The sequence below is a fragment of the Hypanus sabinus genome, chromosome 20 (assembly GCF_030144855.1).
Source record: "Hypanus sabinus isolate sHypSab1 chromosome 20, sHypSab1.hap1, whole genome shotgun sequence".
Taxonomy (NCBI): Eukaryota; Metazoa; Chordata; class Chondrichthyes; order Myliobatiformes; family Dasyatidae; genus Hypanus; species Hypanus sabinus.
The window spans coordinates 39,109,399-39,123,869 of record NC_082725.1 but is presented as its reverse complement, the minus strand read 5'-3'; the positions used below and the strand labels follow the sequence as shown (position 1 = coordinate 39,123,869).

The 14,471-nt window shown below is 46.2% G+C and overlaps 1 protein-coding gene across 2 annotated transcripts in view; it reads left to right on the top strand.

Annotated features, from left to right (window-relative positions):
* The window catches only part of LOC132378439 (aryl hydrocarbon receptor-like), a 194,690-nt gene that overhangs the window by 22,476 nt on the left and 157,743 nt on the right, over window positions 1-14,471 (top strand). Inside the window, exon 3 of one of the 2 annotated variants that reach the window (XM_059945359.1) lies at window positions 10,182-10,363. The exons of the other annotated variant lie outside the window; for it this stretch is intronic. Within the exon in view, the coding sequence (XP_059801342.1) occupies window positions 10,182-10,363 (182 nt within the window). The remainder of the gene's footprint in view (window positions 1-10,181; window positions 10,364-14,471) is intronic. 2 annotated transcript variants of the gene reach the window in all.

The window sequence follows — 14,471 nt, the reverse complement described above, 5'->3', positions numbered from 1 at the left end:
GTCCAGGGGTTTACAACTTTCCTGTATTGCAGGAACTGCGAAGTGAATTAGTGCTTTTTTATACTGTGTTAAGATGAGCTACCAGAGTGAACTATTGCTAACTTGTTCATCTATTCTTGTAACAGTGCACATAGAGAAAATATAATAATCCTGCCAATCTCATTTACGGGTTTATGTCTTACAAACACGACCCAGAAAAGAATGATCCTGGGCAGCAATGTCAGGAAAGCTGGATGCTAGCCTTCACTCTGCCACAGAGCAACTATCAAGGTAGTGATAGAGCTAGGCAGCTAAATCTTAAACCAGTACTGTCAACATGGTGACGTTTGAAAAGTACTTTTTGGTCTGTAGCATCCTTTGACAGCCCCTGCACTAGTTTGAGATTCTACTGTATGTTAATACAAGTTACAAACACAAGAGATGCTGCAGATATTGGAAATCTGGAATAACGCAAAATGCTGGTAGAACTCCACGGCTCAGGCAGCGTCAATGGAAAGGAATACGCAGTTGATGTTTTAAGCCAATGCCCTTCATCAGGACGGGAAAGGAAGGAGGAAGAATCCAGAGTAAGAAGGTGGGAAGACGAATAGCAGTACAAGCTCGCGGGTGATAGGTGAAGCCTGGAAGGTGGGTTGGTGGGGCATGAGGGGGGGGGGATGAAGTAAGAAGCTGAGAGCTGATAGGTGGAAAAGTTGAAGAGCTGAAGAAAAAGGAATCTGATAGGAGAGGAGAGTAGACCTTGGGAGAACGGGAAGGAGAAGGGTCACCAGAGGGAGGCGATATACTGGAGAGGAGAAAAGGAGTAAGTGGGGAACCAGAATAAAGTCCTTTTCATCTGAAGTTGGTTCTTTCATCCCATGATGGTAAGATAACTTTATCTACTATATGTTGCCAACTCGGCTGTTTAACTTTATGCATGTGGACTGGTTCAGCCCACAGAGTGACTTGAGTACATTGTGTAGCACTCCAAAGGTTGCAGCTGGTGGAGTCTACTATCAACAGGTGTAGTGCTGTTGAAGTCTACTTTGTCTGTTAACACTTACCTTGCTCTTTTGTGTGGTATCATCCAGAGATGGAATCTACAGATTATGAAGACCTGCTTAAGTACCTTTTAAATACTAGACTATGTAGTGAGGTACCTGTTCTCTTGTTCATTCCCTGCAATCTGAGGCAATAGTTTTTTGAGTGCTCTCACTATCCTATTTTTGAGATACATGTCAAGTTTTTTTTTGTGACACAGCTATTGAAGTTGATTTTGATCTTCACTATGTTGTTGAGGTTAATGAGATACAGACAAATGACATTTTTCTTTGTAGAGATATTTAGATAGTCTCTTGAATAGGCAAGGCACCATGGGAGACAGATCTAATGTGAGCAAATAAGATTAATGAAGATAGCCAAAATGTTCAGTATGTACATAGTAGGTTGAAGGTCTTTGTCTGTGCTGGACAGATCTATGGCTCTATGCAATACACACAAAATGCTGCAAGAAATCAGGTCAGGTCGCATCTATTGAGAGGAATCGTCGATGTTTTGGGCTCAGACCCTTCATCAGGACTGGAAGGAAAGGGAACAGAATCCAGCTGAGAAGGTGAGGTGTATAAACTGGTAGGTGAGAGGTGAGACCAGTTGAGGGTGAAGGTGGTAGATGGGGGAGAGGATGATGTAACAAGCTGGAAGGTGATGGGTGGAAGAAGTAAAGGGCTGAAGAAGTGGGAACCTAACAGCAGAGGACAGTGGCTCATGGAAAAAAGAGAATGAGGAGGTGATGGGGCAGGTCATGAGGGCAGGGGCAGAGTAAAAAAAGGGTGAGGGGACAACCAGATGGGAAATAGAAAAAGAGAGGATGGGGAAGGGAATAAAGAGGGGTTTGGGGAGGGAGCAGTAAATGCCAGAAGTTAGAAAAATCGTCATTCATGCCATCAGGTTGGAGGCTAACCAGTTGGAATTGGAGTTGTTGTACCTCCAATCTAAGTTTAGCTTCAATGTGGCAGTAGAGGAGGCTGGTAATTACTCTGCAACTACCCCTGCCCCCCACCAACCTTTCTCATTCCCCTGTATTTGATACACTAATATAGAGAAGAACCTGGACATATGCAGAGGCATTTAAAGTCATGCATCAAACAGTCGGAATCCACTTGTTTAAAATTTAATTCTGTATATCTTCAAAATATGTGCAAAATTAAACTTTCACAATGTTTGTAAAGCTTCATAAGAATGATCTAAGTACAAGCAGCAGTGGGTCATTTGGCTCTTCAGATTTATTCCACCATTCTGTAAAATTATGGCAGATCTTTTACCTCAATACCACTAACTCATTGATTCCTTTAATATGCAAAAAGCCTTCTATCCCTTGTCTTGAATATATTCTGGAACTGAGCCCCCCACAACCCTCTTTCGTTCCAAAGAATTGCTTTTTTCTAGAGAAGACATTTCACACCATCCTGAACTTGAAAGCTGTACCCTGCTCCGCCCAGCAGTAATCTCAGCTACTATGTCAAGTCCTATAGAAATTTTGTATGCTGACTTTCAATAGCTCATGCATAAAGGCAGCTCAAGTCCTGTGAAAACCGAAGTTTTTCAATCCCTCACCATTTATAAAATATTCCAAAATTTAATCCTTTTCTGTGGAAATTGATGGCCTTGTGGCGACCCATTTCCTGGCACATCCGAACCGGCTCACAATTAGATAGCCTACGGGGGTTTGCGAGCACAGAGCTTTGAAGCCTCTGCACCACGGGGGGCAGGTTGAGGGAGGCTTAAAAGTGAGGCTGAGGATTTCGAATAAAGTTTTTTCCTTCGACTGCTGTTACCGACTCCGTGTCGTAATTTTAGCGCTGCGTGTAGCACACCGCTACAATTGGTGACCCCGACGGTCCAAACGATTTTTGGACCAGAAATGACCAACGCCGCCTCTGTTCATGCGGTTTCGTTGAATCTGCCGGGTTTCTGGACACAGCGACCGAACCTATGGTTCCAGCAAGCCGAAGCCCAATTCCACGTTCACCAGATCACCTCAGAAGACACCCGCTACTACTACGTGGTGAGCTCCCTCGACCAGGACACAGCGGCCCAGGTCGCGGAGTTCGTACAGTCGCCCCCGGCAGACGGCAAGTACACGGAATTCAAAGCCCTGCTCCTCAGGACTTTCGGACTCTCACGGCGCGAGCGGGCTGCCCGTTTACTGCACCTGGATGGCTTGGGCGACAGACCTCCATCGGCTTTAATGAATGAGATGTTGTCTTTGGCCGACGGACACACACCCTGCCTCATGTTTGAGCAGGCATTCCTGGAGCAGCTGCCCGAGGACATACGCCTGCTGCTGTCCGACGCGGATTTCAGTGACCCCCGGAAGGTGGCAGCCCGGGTGGACTTGCTGTGGAACGCCAAAAAGGTGAGCAGGGCGTCCATCGCACGGATCTCCCAGCCACGCTCCCAGCAGCAAACCAGTCCAGGCCCGGCCGCAGAGCCCGCCAACCCCCGGCCCAATGAACACTGGTGCTTCTACCACCAGCGGTGGGGCGCAGAAGCCCGCTGTTGTCGCCCGCCCTGCAAGTTCCCGGGAAACGCCAGGGCCAGCCGCCGCTGATGGCTACGGCGGCTGGCCATCGGGATAGCCTCCTGAATGTGTGGAACAGAAGATCGGGACGCCAGTTTTTGGTCGACACTGGTGCCGAGATCAGCGTTTTACCTCAGACGAGTTACGACACCCGCAGCAGGGCACCGGGGGCCCCCCTGAGGGCCGTGAACGGCAGCACAGTAAGGACCCATGGCACCCGTCAGGTGCAGCTACAGTTCGGCTCCAGCCAGTTCACGTGGGACTTTACACTGGCCGCCGTAGCCCAACCACTTCTGGGTGCGGATTTTTTGCGGGCTCACAGCCTACTGGTCGACCTGCCCAGGAAGAGACTGGTACACGCCGAGACCTTTCAGACGTTCTCCCTGGGTGCAGCCCAGTTGCCAGCCCCTCACCTCGGCTCCATCACGCTGTCCGACAACGACTTCACCAGGGTCCTGACGGATTTCCCATCGGTTCTGGCACCGCAGTTCACAGCGGCCATGCCCCAACACGGCGTACAGCACCACATCCCGACCCAGGGACCGCCCCTCCACGCCCGCGCTCGGCGGCTTCCCCCGGACAAGCTCCGACTGGCGAAGGAGGAGTTCCAGAGGATGGAGGAATTGGGGATCATCCGGCGGTCCGACAGCCCATGGGCCTCCCCCCTGCACATGGTGCCCAAAGCGACGGGAGGCTGGAGACCTTGCGGCGACTACCACAGGCTGAACGAGGCTACCACACCGGACCGCTACCCTGTGCCGCACATTCAGGACTTTGCAGCAAACCTGCACGGCGCACGGATCTTCTCCAAGGTAGACCTCGTCCGAGGGTACCATCAAATCCCGATGCATCCTGACGACGTCCCCAAAACGGCTCTCATCACCCCGTTTGGCCTTTTTGAGTTCCTCCGCATGCTGTTCAGCCTGAAGAATGCCGCACAGACGTTCCAGCGGTTAATAGACGCGGTGGGACGGGACCTGGATTTCACGTTCATCTATTTGGACGACATCCTCATAGCCAGCAGCAGTCGTCAGGAGCATCTGTCCCACCTCCGTCAACTCTGCGCACGACTGAGTGAGTACGGTCTTACAATCAACCCCGCCAAATGCCAGTTTGGACTCGATACCATTGACTTCCTGGGCCACAGGATTACTAAAGACGGGGCAACCCCTCTGCCCGCTAAGGTAGATGTGGTCCGCCACTTCCCCCGACCCACCACGATCAAAGGCCTTCAGGAATTCGTAGCTATGGTCAATTTCTACCACCGCTTCCTCCCTTCAGCTGCCCGGATCATGCGCCCCCTGTTTTCCCTGATGTCGGGTCCGAGCAAGGACATTACCTGGGACGAGGAGTCCGCCGCCACTTTCGTTCAAACGAAGGAAGCTTTGGCAAACGCCGCAATGCTAGTACATCCCAGAATGGACGCCCCTACCGCCCTCACAGTGGACGCATCTAACACGGCAGTCGGTGGGGTGCTGGAGCAACTCATCACGGGTCGCTGGCAACCCCTGGCGTTTTTCAGCAAACACCTGCGGCCACCCAAGCTCAAATACAGTGCTTTCGACCGGGAACTGTTGCGCTCTACCTGGTAATCCGGCATTTCAGGTACTTCCTGGAAGGTCGGCCCTTCACCACGTTCACGGACCACAAACCGCTTACCTTTGCTTTTACGAAAGCGTCCGACCCCTGGTCGTCCCGCCAGCAACGCCACCTGTCCTACATCTCTGAATACACGACGGATGTCCGGCACGTCTCGGGTAAGGACAATGTCGTGGCGGATGCGCTCTCTCGCCCTACCGTTCATGCCCTTTCCCAAGGGGTAGACTTTGAGGCACTGGCAGAGGCGCAGCAGGCGGATGAGGAGATTCCGAGTTACAGAACCGCAGTCTCCGGTTTGCAGCTCCAGGACCTCCCCGTAGGCCTGGGTGAGAGGACCCTACTCTGTGACGTCACCACCGGCCAGCCCCGTCCCGTCGTCCCGACAGCCTGGCGGCGCCGTGTTTTTGACTCCATTCATAACTTGGCGCATCCCTCCATCCGGACAACTGTCCGGATGGTTTCCAGCAGGTTCGTTTGGCACGGACTCCGCAAACAGGTCAGTGAATGGGTCAAAACGTGCATGCACTGCCAGACGGCCAAGGTGCAGCGGCACACGAAAGCCCCACCGCAGCAGTTCCATCCCGCCCACCGGCGTTTCGACCACATTCATGTGGATATCGTGGGCCCCCTGCCAGTGTCGCGTGGAGCGCGGCACCTCCTGACTATCGTGGACCGGTTCACAAGATGGCCAGAGGCGGTCCCGCTCACCAACACCACCTCCGAATCTTGCGCCCATGCCCTGATCACTTCCTGGATATCTCGCTTTGATGTACCGGCCCACATTACCTCCGACAGAGGCGCCCAGTTCACCTCCAGTCTGTGGTCAGCTATGGCCAGCCTTTTGGGGACTCAGCTGCACCACACAACTGCCTACCACCCACAGTCGAACGGGCTAGTGGAGCGTTTCCACCGTCACCTGAAGTCGGCCATCATGGCCCGCCTGCGAGGAGCCAACTGGGCGGACGAGCTTCCCTGGGTCCTACTCGGCATCCGCACAGCGCCCAAGGACGACCTGCACGCCTCGTCCCCGGGGAGTTCCTACCAGCCCCAAGGGGGCAAGAGGAAGAACCCGCAGCAGTCCTGGGCAGACTACGCGAGAAGCTCGGTAACCTGGCCCCCAAACCCACTTCACAGCACGGGCGGAACCCGACCTGCGTACCCAAAGACCTGCAGAACTGTAAGTTTGTGTTTGTACGAAGGGGCGGGCATCGGCCACCCCTGCAGCGGCCATACGAGGGGCCGTTTATGGTGCTCCGGAACAACGGGTCCACGTTTGTGCTGGACGTTGGGGGGAAAGAGGAGGTTTTCACGGTGGACCGCCTCAAACCGGCCCATGTGGACCTGGCGCAACCGGCCGAGTTTCCGGCACCTCGGCGCAGAGGCCGACCTCCCAAGCAGGTTCCGGCCCAGACTGTGGACATTGGGGGGTGTATCGCCGGTTCTGGGGGGGGGGGGGTTATGTGGCGACTCATTTCCTGGCACATCCGAACCAGCTCACAATTAGCCAGCGTTCCGGCTAAGGGAGATAGCCTACGGGGGTTTGCGAGCACAGAGCTTTGGAGCCTCTGCACCACGGGGGGCAGGTTGAGGGAGGCTTAAAAGTGAGGCTGAGGATTTCGAATAAAGTTTTTTCCTTCGACTGCAGTTACCGACTCCGTGTCGTAATTTTAGCGCTGCGTGTAGCACACCGCTACAGCCTCACATTTTCTACATTACATTCTAATTGCTATTTTTTTCAGTTATTCTTTTAACCTCCCTATATCCCCTTGAAAGCTCTCTAATCCTGTTCACAGTCACAAAGCAATCCAACTTTTTATCTTCAGCATACCATATCTTATCAAAAATAAAGGAATTTTAAAAGGAATTTTGAATAGGCTGGGCCACAGCATAAATTTCTGCAACATCTCACAACTCACTTTTGAGGACTCTTCAGCTCATGTTCTCAATATTTGTTGCATATTTACTTATTATTATTATTAGTTTCTTTTTGTGTTTTCTATTTGTTGACCTTTGCACACTGGTTGGCCACCATGTTGGTGCGGTCTTTCATTTATTCTATTATGGTTATTGGATTTATTGAGTATGCCAACAAGAAATTGAATCTCAGGGTTGTATATGGTGACATATATGTACAGTACCTATAAAAAGTATTCTCCACCCCCCCCCCCCCCAGAAGTTTACATGTTCAATTGTCTTACAACATTGAATCACAATGGATTTAATTTGGCTTTTTTGATGCAGATCAACAGGAAAAGACTCTTCACGTAAAAGTGAAAGCAGATCTCTATAAGGTGACCTAAATTAGTTACAAATATAAAACACAACATAATTGATTTCATAGGCATCCACCCCCTTTAGTATGACACCAAATCATCACTGGTGCAGCTAGTTGGTTTTAGAAGTCACACAATTAGTTAAATGGAGATCATCGTGTGCAGTCAAGGTGTTTCAATAGATTGTAGTAAAAATACCCCTCTATCTGGAAGGTCCAACTGCTGGTGAGTCAGTATCTTGACAAAAACTATGCCATGAAGACAAAAGTGCACTCCAAGCAACTCTGCAAAAAGGTTATTGAAAAGCACAAGTCAGGAGATGGATACAAGAAAATTTCCAAGTCACTGAATATCCCTTGGAGTTCAATTAAGTCAGTCATCAAAACTGGAGAGAGTGTGACACAGCTCTAAATCTGCCTAGAGCAGGCCATCCTCAAAAATTGAGTGACTGTGCAAGAAGGACCTAGTGAGGGAGGCCAGCAAGAAATCTATGACACCTCTGGAGGAGTTACAAGCTTCAGTGCTGAGATGGGAGAGACTGTGCATACAACAACTGTTGCCCGGGTGCCTCACCAGTCGCAGCTTTATGGGACAGTGGCAAAGAGAAAGCTGAAAAAAAACTCACAGGAAATCTCAGCTAGAGTTTACCAGAAGGCTTGTGGGAGACTCTGAAGTCAGCTGGAAAAAGGTTCCATGTATGGTCTGATGAAACAACATTTGGCCATCAGACTAAAGACTACATTTGATGTAAGCCAAACACCTCACATCATCAAAAACACACCATCCCTTCCATGAAGTATGGTGATGGCCGCATCAAGCACTGGAGATGCTTCACTGCAGCAGGTCCTGGAAGGCTTGTGAAGGTAGAAGGTAAAATGAATGCAGCAAAATACAGAGAAATCCTGGAGGAATATCGCTTGCAGTCTGCAAGAGAACTGCGACTTGGGAGATCTGTTTTCCAGCAAGTCAATGACCTCAAGCATGAAGCCAAAACTACATAGGAATGGCTTAACAACAAAGTTAATGTCCTGAAGTGGCCAAGTCTGTGTCCAGATCTCAACCCAATTGAGAATTTGAGGCTGGACTTGAAAAGGACTGTTCAGTCACGATCCCCATGCAACCTGACAGATTGAGCCATTTTGTAAAGATGAATGCAGGCAACATTGCAGTGTCCAGATGTGCAAAACTGATGGAGATCTACCCACACAGACTTCAGGCTGGAATTGCTGCCAAAGGTGCATCTACTAAATACTGACTTGAAGGAGGTGAATACTTATGCAATCAATTATTTTGTCCTTTATATTTGTACTTAATTTAGATCACCTTGTAGATATCTGTTTTCACTTTAACACAAGAGTCTTTTTCTGTTGGTCAATGTCAAAAAAGGCAAATCAAATCTACTATGATTCAATGTTGTAAAACAATAAAACCTGAAAACTTCCGGGGGGGTGAATACTTTTTATAGGCACTATACTTAGCTAATAAATTTACTTTGAACTTTGAGCTTTGAATGTACTCAAGTTAAATGAGTCATTTACTGCCCAATAACCAATTCTCAGTACACGCCTGTACAATACTGTCCATGTGTTTTGGTTTTGGTTATTCAAGTAATAAGATTGAAAGCCTTAAGACACCTTATCAAAGTTCTTCTATAAATCTATATATAGCTGGTTTTATAGTTAGATATGTCTATTTGCCTGGATACAATCTCAATTCAGTTTGGATTTAGGTGGACCTTCCTCATCTGATACAGAATGCCTCCAAAGAACCTACTCAGTTGGATCCCCATTAACGAAGGTGCTGGGAAGACTCCACTCACTCCCACTCTTGACCAATCCTATGCCCTTGCCTAACAGTCTGCTGACATTACACGATTCCCATCCCAGCCACTTGTTCTGCACTCCCAAGATTACAGGGTTGCAGCCATTGATGGCCACTCCATACAAAGCCAACCTAACTGCCTGTCTACCAGTTTTAGCCCTTGACTAGTCCCCTTCCCTTCACAGTCTATCCATCTTTCAGTCAGTTTTCATTTCTACCAAACAATTGGACCGTTCTCTTTCTAATCCTCAATGCTCTGTGTACTCCCTACGACTCTTCTTCTGAGCACAACTCAGACACAAACCTAGCTGATTCCTTTGAAAGTGAAGGAAAGGCTTTAAGTGAACAAAGCCAGTTTAGTAGTATATAGTACCTTACACCTGGAATGCTACTAAATTTCACGGCAACAGTCTAGCAGTCAAAATGCCTGCTGCCTTGCTGTTAGTGACTCTATAGTGGAACTCTGCTGAGACTAACCATTTTCTTAAATAAATGCAGAGCTGGAGATCAGCAAGGGTTGAGCAGAAAGTCTGGGATTGTTTAAAGGAAAGGAGAAATTAAGTGAGAGATAAATTTAAAGGCTAAAAGGGGTTTAGAACTGAACAAGAGTAGAAATGAATTATCTGACAAGATGAGGTGTTTTTGTCTTAGCAAACTAACAGGAGAATTTGGAGATGTGATGCAAGTTTATGTCATCTAGGAACCTCTACCAATCGTTTTTTACTTAGTAACCCCTCTAAAATTTAACCTTAATTTTCCCTAATCCCAGTACTTTCAATGTAGTCATAATGCAGAAACACTGATGGCACTATGTTCAGCAAGCAAGCACCTTGCTTATGACAATCAACAAGCTTTTTAGCCTTCACTCGCTTTATAAGGCAGTTGCATTCTCCAAGTAACCATTGCTCTTTCCGTCATGTTTTAAACAGCAAGTCAACACCGACCAGTGTGAAGTCTAATCCATCCAAGAGACATCGAGATCGTCTGAACGCTGAGTTAGACCACCTGGCCAGTCTCCTGCCATTTCCACCTGATATTATTTCTAAATTGGATAAACTTTCAGTTCTTCGCCTGAGTGTTAGCTACCTTCGAGTAAAGAGCTTTTTCCAAGGTAGGTGCATTTAACAAACTATGAGTATAATACTCACTTAATACAGAGTTGTTCCAGATCCAGCCTGCCTTGTTTCTGCTGCTGGGTTCTAATATTTCAATTTCAGTTTAGGTTTTCATCTGATTTTGATCTTTGAAGTTGTGGCTTTGCAATATTTATCTAGTAAAATGCATCTTTTTGTTTCATTGAATACATATTTTTCCTATCATCTTTGAGGCAAAGGTTTCAGTCTTTCCTTTGCACTTGATTTTCCTTTAGAATTTGGCTTGAGCTTCAACGTCAAAATTCTCAGCTTTACTTTTGATTCCTTCCATATTCCTGCTGCACCTTATCTGTACAACCTCCTCAATTCCTACAGCCCTCCGCGTTCCTGCAAATGTGGCCTCTTGTGTATCAAATTTTTATGAATGTTGCCTTTAGTTTCCCAATGTAAACTGACTCTTGTACTCTGTCTACACAATAAATCGCCTCTCTCTTTTTAACTCAAATCACATATCCTCATGTCTCCTTATATGAATTAGTATTAAGTTGTGTTGATTGTGTTCCTGTCAAGCAACCTGGGTTGTTTTACATTAATGGTGCTCTGTAAATGCAAGTTTTTTTTTAAACCAAACCTTTGAAACAATTTCTTATTCTAACAGTCATTCTGGTTTTCTGTGTGTTTCTGTCGAAAGCCCTATAATGCGGTCCTGTCATCTCCTTGCTGGTCAGTTGCTCTTTTGGTACTGTGTGAACTTGAATCTCAATGAATTGTCTGGATTTGATTATTGAGTAAATTATGTTGTGAGGGCTGAGAGAATCAAAGTCTAGATTAGTGGATTCCAGTAGAAATGCCGAAGCTAGTAGCTGTCTGGCATGTAGCAAACCTTTTTTATCTGGTTGTTTGGGATGTAAGAGCAACGCACAAGAACTGAAGCAGGTTAGGATCCAACAACAGAAGAGATGCAACAGAGATGCACCTCTGGAAGAGAGTAATCGAAACCCTTCATCAGTCCTGAAGAAGGGTCTCGGCCCGAAACGTCGACTGTTCCCTCTTTTCCACAGATGCTGCCTGGCCTGCTGAGTTCCTCCAGCATTTTGTGTGAGTTGCTTCGGATTTCCAGCATCTGCAGATTTTGTCATGTTTGAAACAGAAGAGGTGTCTCTCTGTCATATCCATCTCCAGGTTTAATGAGCTGTGATAGACTGGGTGTCACTGTGGTATTGAGTGGAAGTATTATTAAGGCAGCTAAACTGCTGATCAATTTATTGTTTAGCATCGCAGTTACATGGGAATGAAAAGATTTTCATTTGATTTGTAGATTATGTCGAATTTGACAACCCCATACCTGAGATTGCGAAGATAGTAAGATTAAGGAGCACTTGATATTGTCTTTTTAATTCAAATTGCCTAATCTCAATAAAGGTTCAATGTTTACAGCAGCAGTCCAGTTTAGCATGATGCAGAGAGCACCACAGGTTCAAATGGAAGAGGAAAAGCACTTCAAGTGCTGAATGGGCCCAGGTGCACTCTCTCATACTTGCTGACATCAGAGTGCAGAATTGTAAAGCCTGGTTTCACTGAGCATGTGATGGACAGTTGAAAGACTTGCAGGTGAGAGAAAACTACATTGCCTATTGGGTATCTTCAGATATCACCAAATGATTCAACTGGTTATTCTGGTTTGAGCAAATAATGGGCGAATGCTCCCGGCATCGCTAGTTGCTGTCCTACACTTTGCATAAAGAGTTCACTAAACTGCACATCCAGCCCCTGTGTATTCACCCAGTAGGTATGATGATGCTTTGATATTTACCGTGAAACAGGTTAGCAGCCAGAATGAAACTAAGCTCAGAATGTGGGAGTAGATAAATAAGTATTCTGAATCATAGATAAATAACAGAATTAACTACTTACCTTCCTATGATGAATCACCATTTGCCTTAATCTGGATTCTTTGCTGCTTTCTTTTACAATTATTGGAAGGCAGAGACAGATTGTTTAGTCCTGTGCCTTGACTGCTGAGATGTGCAAGGTCCATCATCTCAGTGCTTTGGAAGTCAAGGGTCCAGACAACGTCTGTAGCACCTACACTGGTGTCTGAGCTATAGGAAGATGAAGGAGAATAGAGAGTATTATATAGAAGGTGGTATTAACACTGGGGATGCCTTCTTTTAGCTTTAATCTTTTCCTCAGTCCGGCCAGCCTGCTTACAGTCACGAGACCATGGAAAAACTAACAAGTAGCATATTTAAAGAGACGACACAATAATACTCAGAGTTTGCACCGTTGTGAGCATGGACTATAACCCATATGACAAGCGTTGTTAAAGCTCCAAGTAACAGGCCTTTCGCATTCCCTTCCATCTGTTCACATGTTTGGAGTCAGGCTGCTCCATGAACTCTGCCTTAATGGAGGTTTTGGTTCATGCAAGTCCTACAGTACTTCAGCAAGTTGCTGATAAGCCTCTGCATTTGCTGCTCTGGTAATGTTCCCCTGGGGCTCGGAGTCCATATTTGCAAGATGAGTGTGGCTCAGAGAAGATTGTGCCCAACAGTTAACTTTGTCACCTGCCTCAGGGCGGTGATTTGTGAATGATCAAGTGAAAACTCAGCTGCTTATCAGTTTTGCTGAAATATGAGCACTTGTGTTGCTGCATAGTTGCACAGCCTATGATGGTTCATCCGCTGAAAGAATTCGATGCTGGTGAAGTGCTTCTTTGCATCTCCAGCAAATCTTCCTCCATGCATGAAGACCTTAGAAAATCAAGTCAAGTCAAGTCAAATTTATTGTCATTTCGACCATAACTGCTGGTACAGTGCATAGTAAAAATGAGACAATGTTTTTCGGGACCATGGTGTTACATGGCACAATACAAAAAACTAGACTAAACTACATAATTAAAAAAAACACAGAGAAAGTTACACTAGACTACAGACCTACACTGGACTGCATAAAGTGCACAAAAACAGTGCAGGCATTACAATAAATAATAAACAATAAAATAAAATACACAAAGCATGGATATAAATCACCATACTCAATTTTCTCTTTGTTCTATTCCTTGGAAATGCTGTCAATGAGTTCCCTGTCTCCTCATGTTCAGTTAAAGGGGAGACAGATGGGCATCTGTTCAATGGTATTCTTAACGTCACTTAACTGAGATAGTCCTATGACAATGCACCAAACTTAAAGCAGTGTTAAGAAAATGCTTGGTCATCAGCAACGAACATACGCATTTAAGCTGAGAGGTAAACACAAGAAAGGACAAGCCAGTTCATAGACACCCTGTCAATAGTCTGTTTTTTTAGTGTGGGGTATGTGGGCTCTAAATAATTACAAACTTAATCCTACCAGAACTTTACACTTAGCTTAGAATTCCAGCAGACCAAATTGCATCTCTTCAATGCAAACACAAGGAAATCTGCAGATGCTGGAAATTCAAGCAACACAGACAAAATGCTGCCTGGCCTGCTGCGTTCCACCAGCATTTTGTGTGTGTTGCATCTCTTCAACACCACTCTATATTACTCTTGAATATATGTGACTGTATTCTTAGAAATAAACATTTTACCATCGTTCCTGTTGTAGTTCTTCAGGACATTTTGTTTTAGTTTATCGCAAGGGTGTGTGTGTGTGTGTGTGTGTGTGTGTGTGTGTGTGTGTGTGTGTGTGTGTGTGTGTGTGTGTGTGTGTGTGTGTGTGTGTGTGTGTGTGTGTGTGTGTGTGTGTGTGTGTGTGTGTGTGTGTGTGTGTGTGTGCGCGCGCGCTTGCACTAACAGTCATTCAAAGGCCAATTGATTGAATGTTTTCGATTTTAATAAACTGAAAATTTAGCTGCATTGGTGTTTCTTTGATGAGTTGGGCATTCATTTATTACAATTACACTGAATATCATGACAGAAGTAATCATTAAAAATGTTCATTAAATCATGGAGCATTGATTTTTTTCAAAAGTTCATTTATTTAATAATAAACTACACCTTGGCATGTTATTTCAGTTAAATACTTTAAAACTTCTCTAAATCATTCAATAAATCGAACAACTCAATGTTGTTCACTTTTCAATCTGTCTCCAATCTTCTACCTGTTCATGACCTAGTTTCCAAACTGTCATTGGAATGGTGT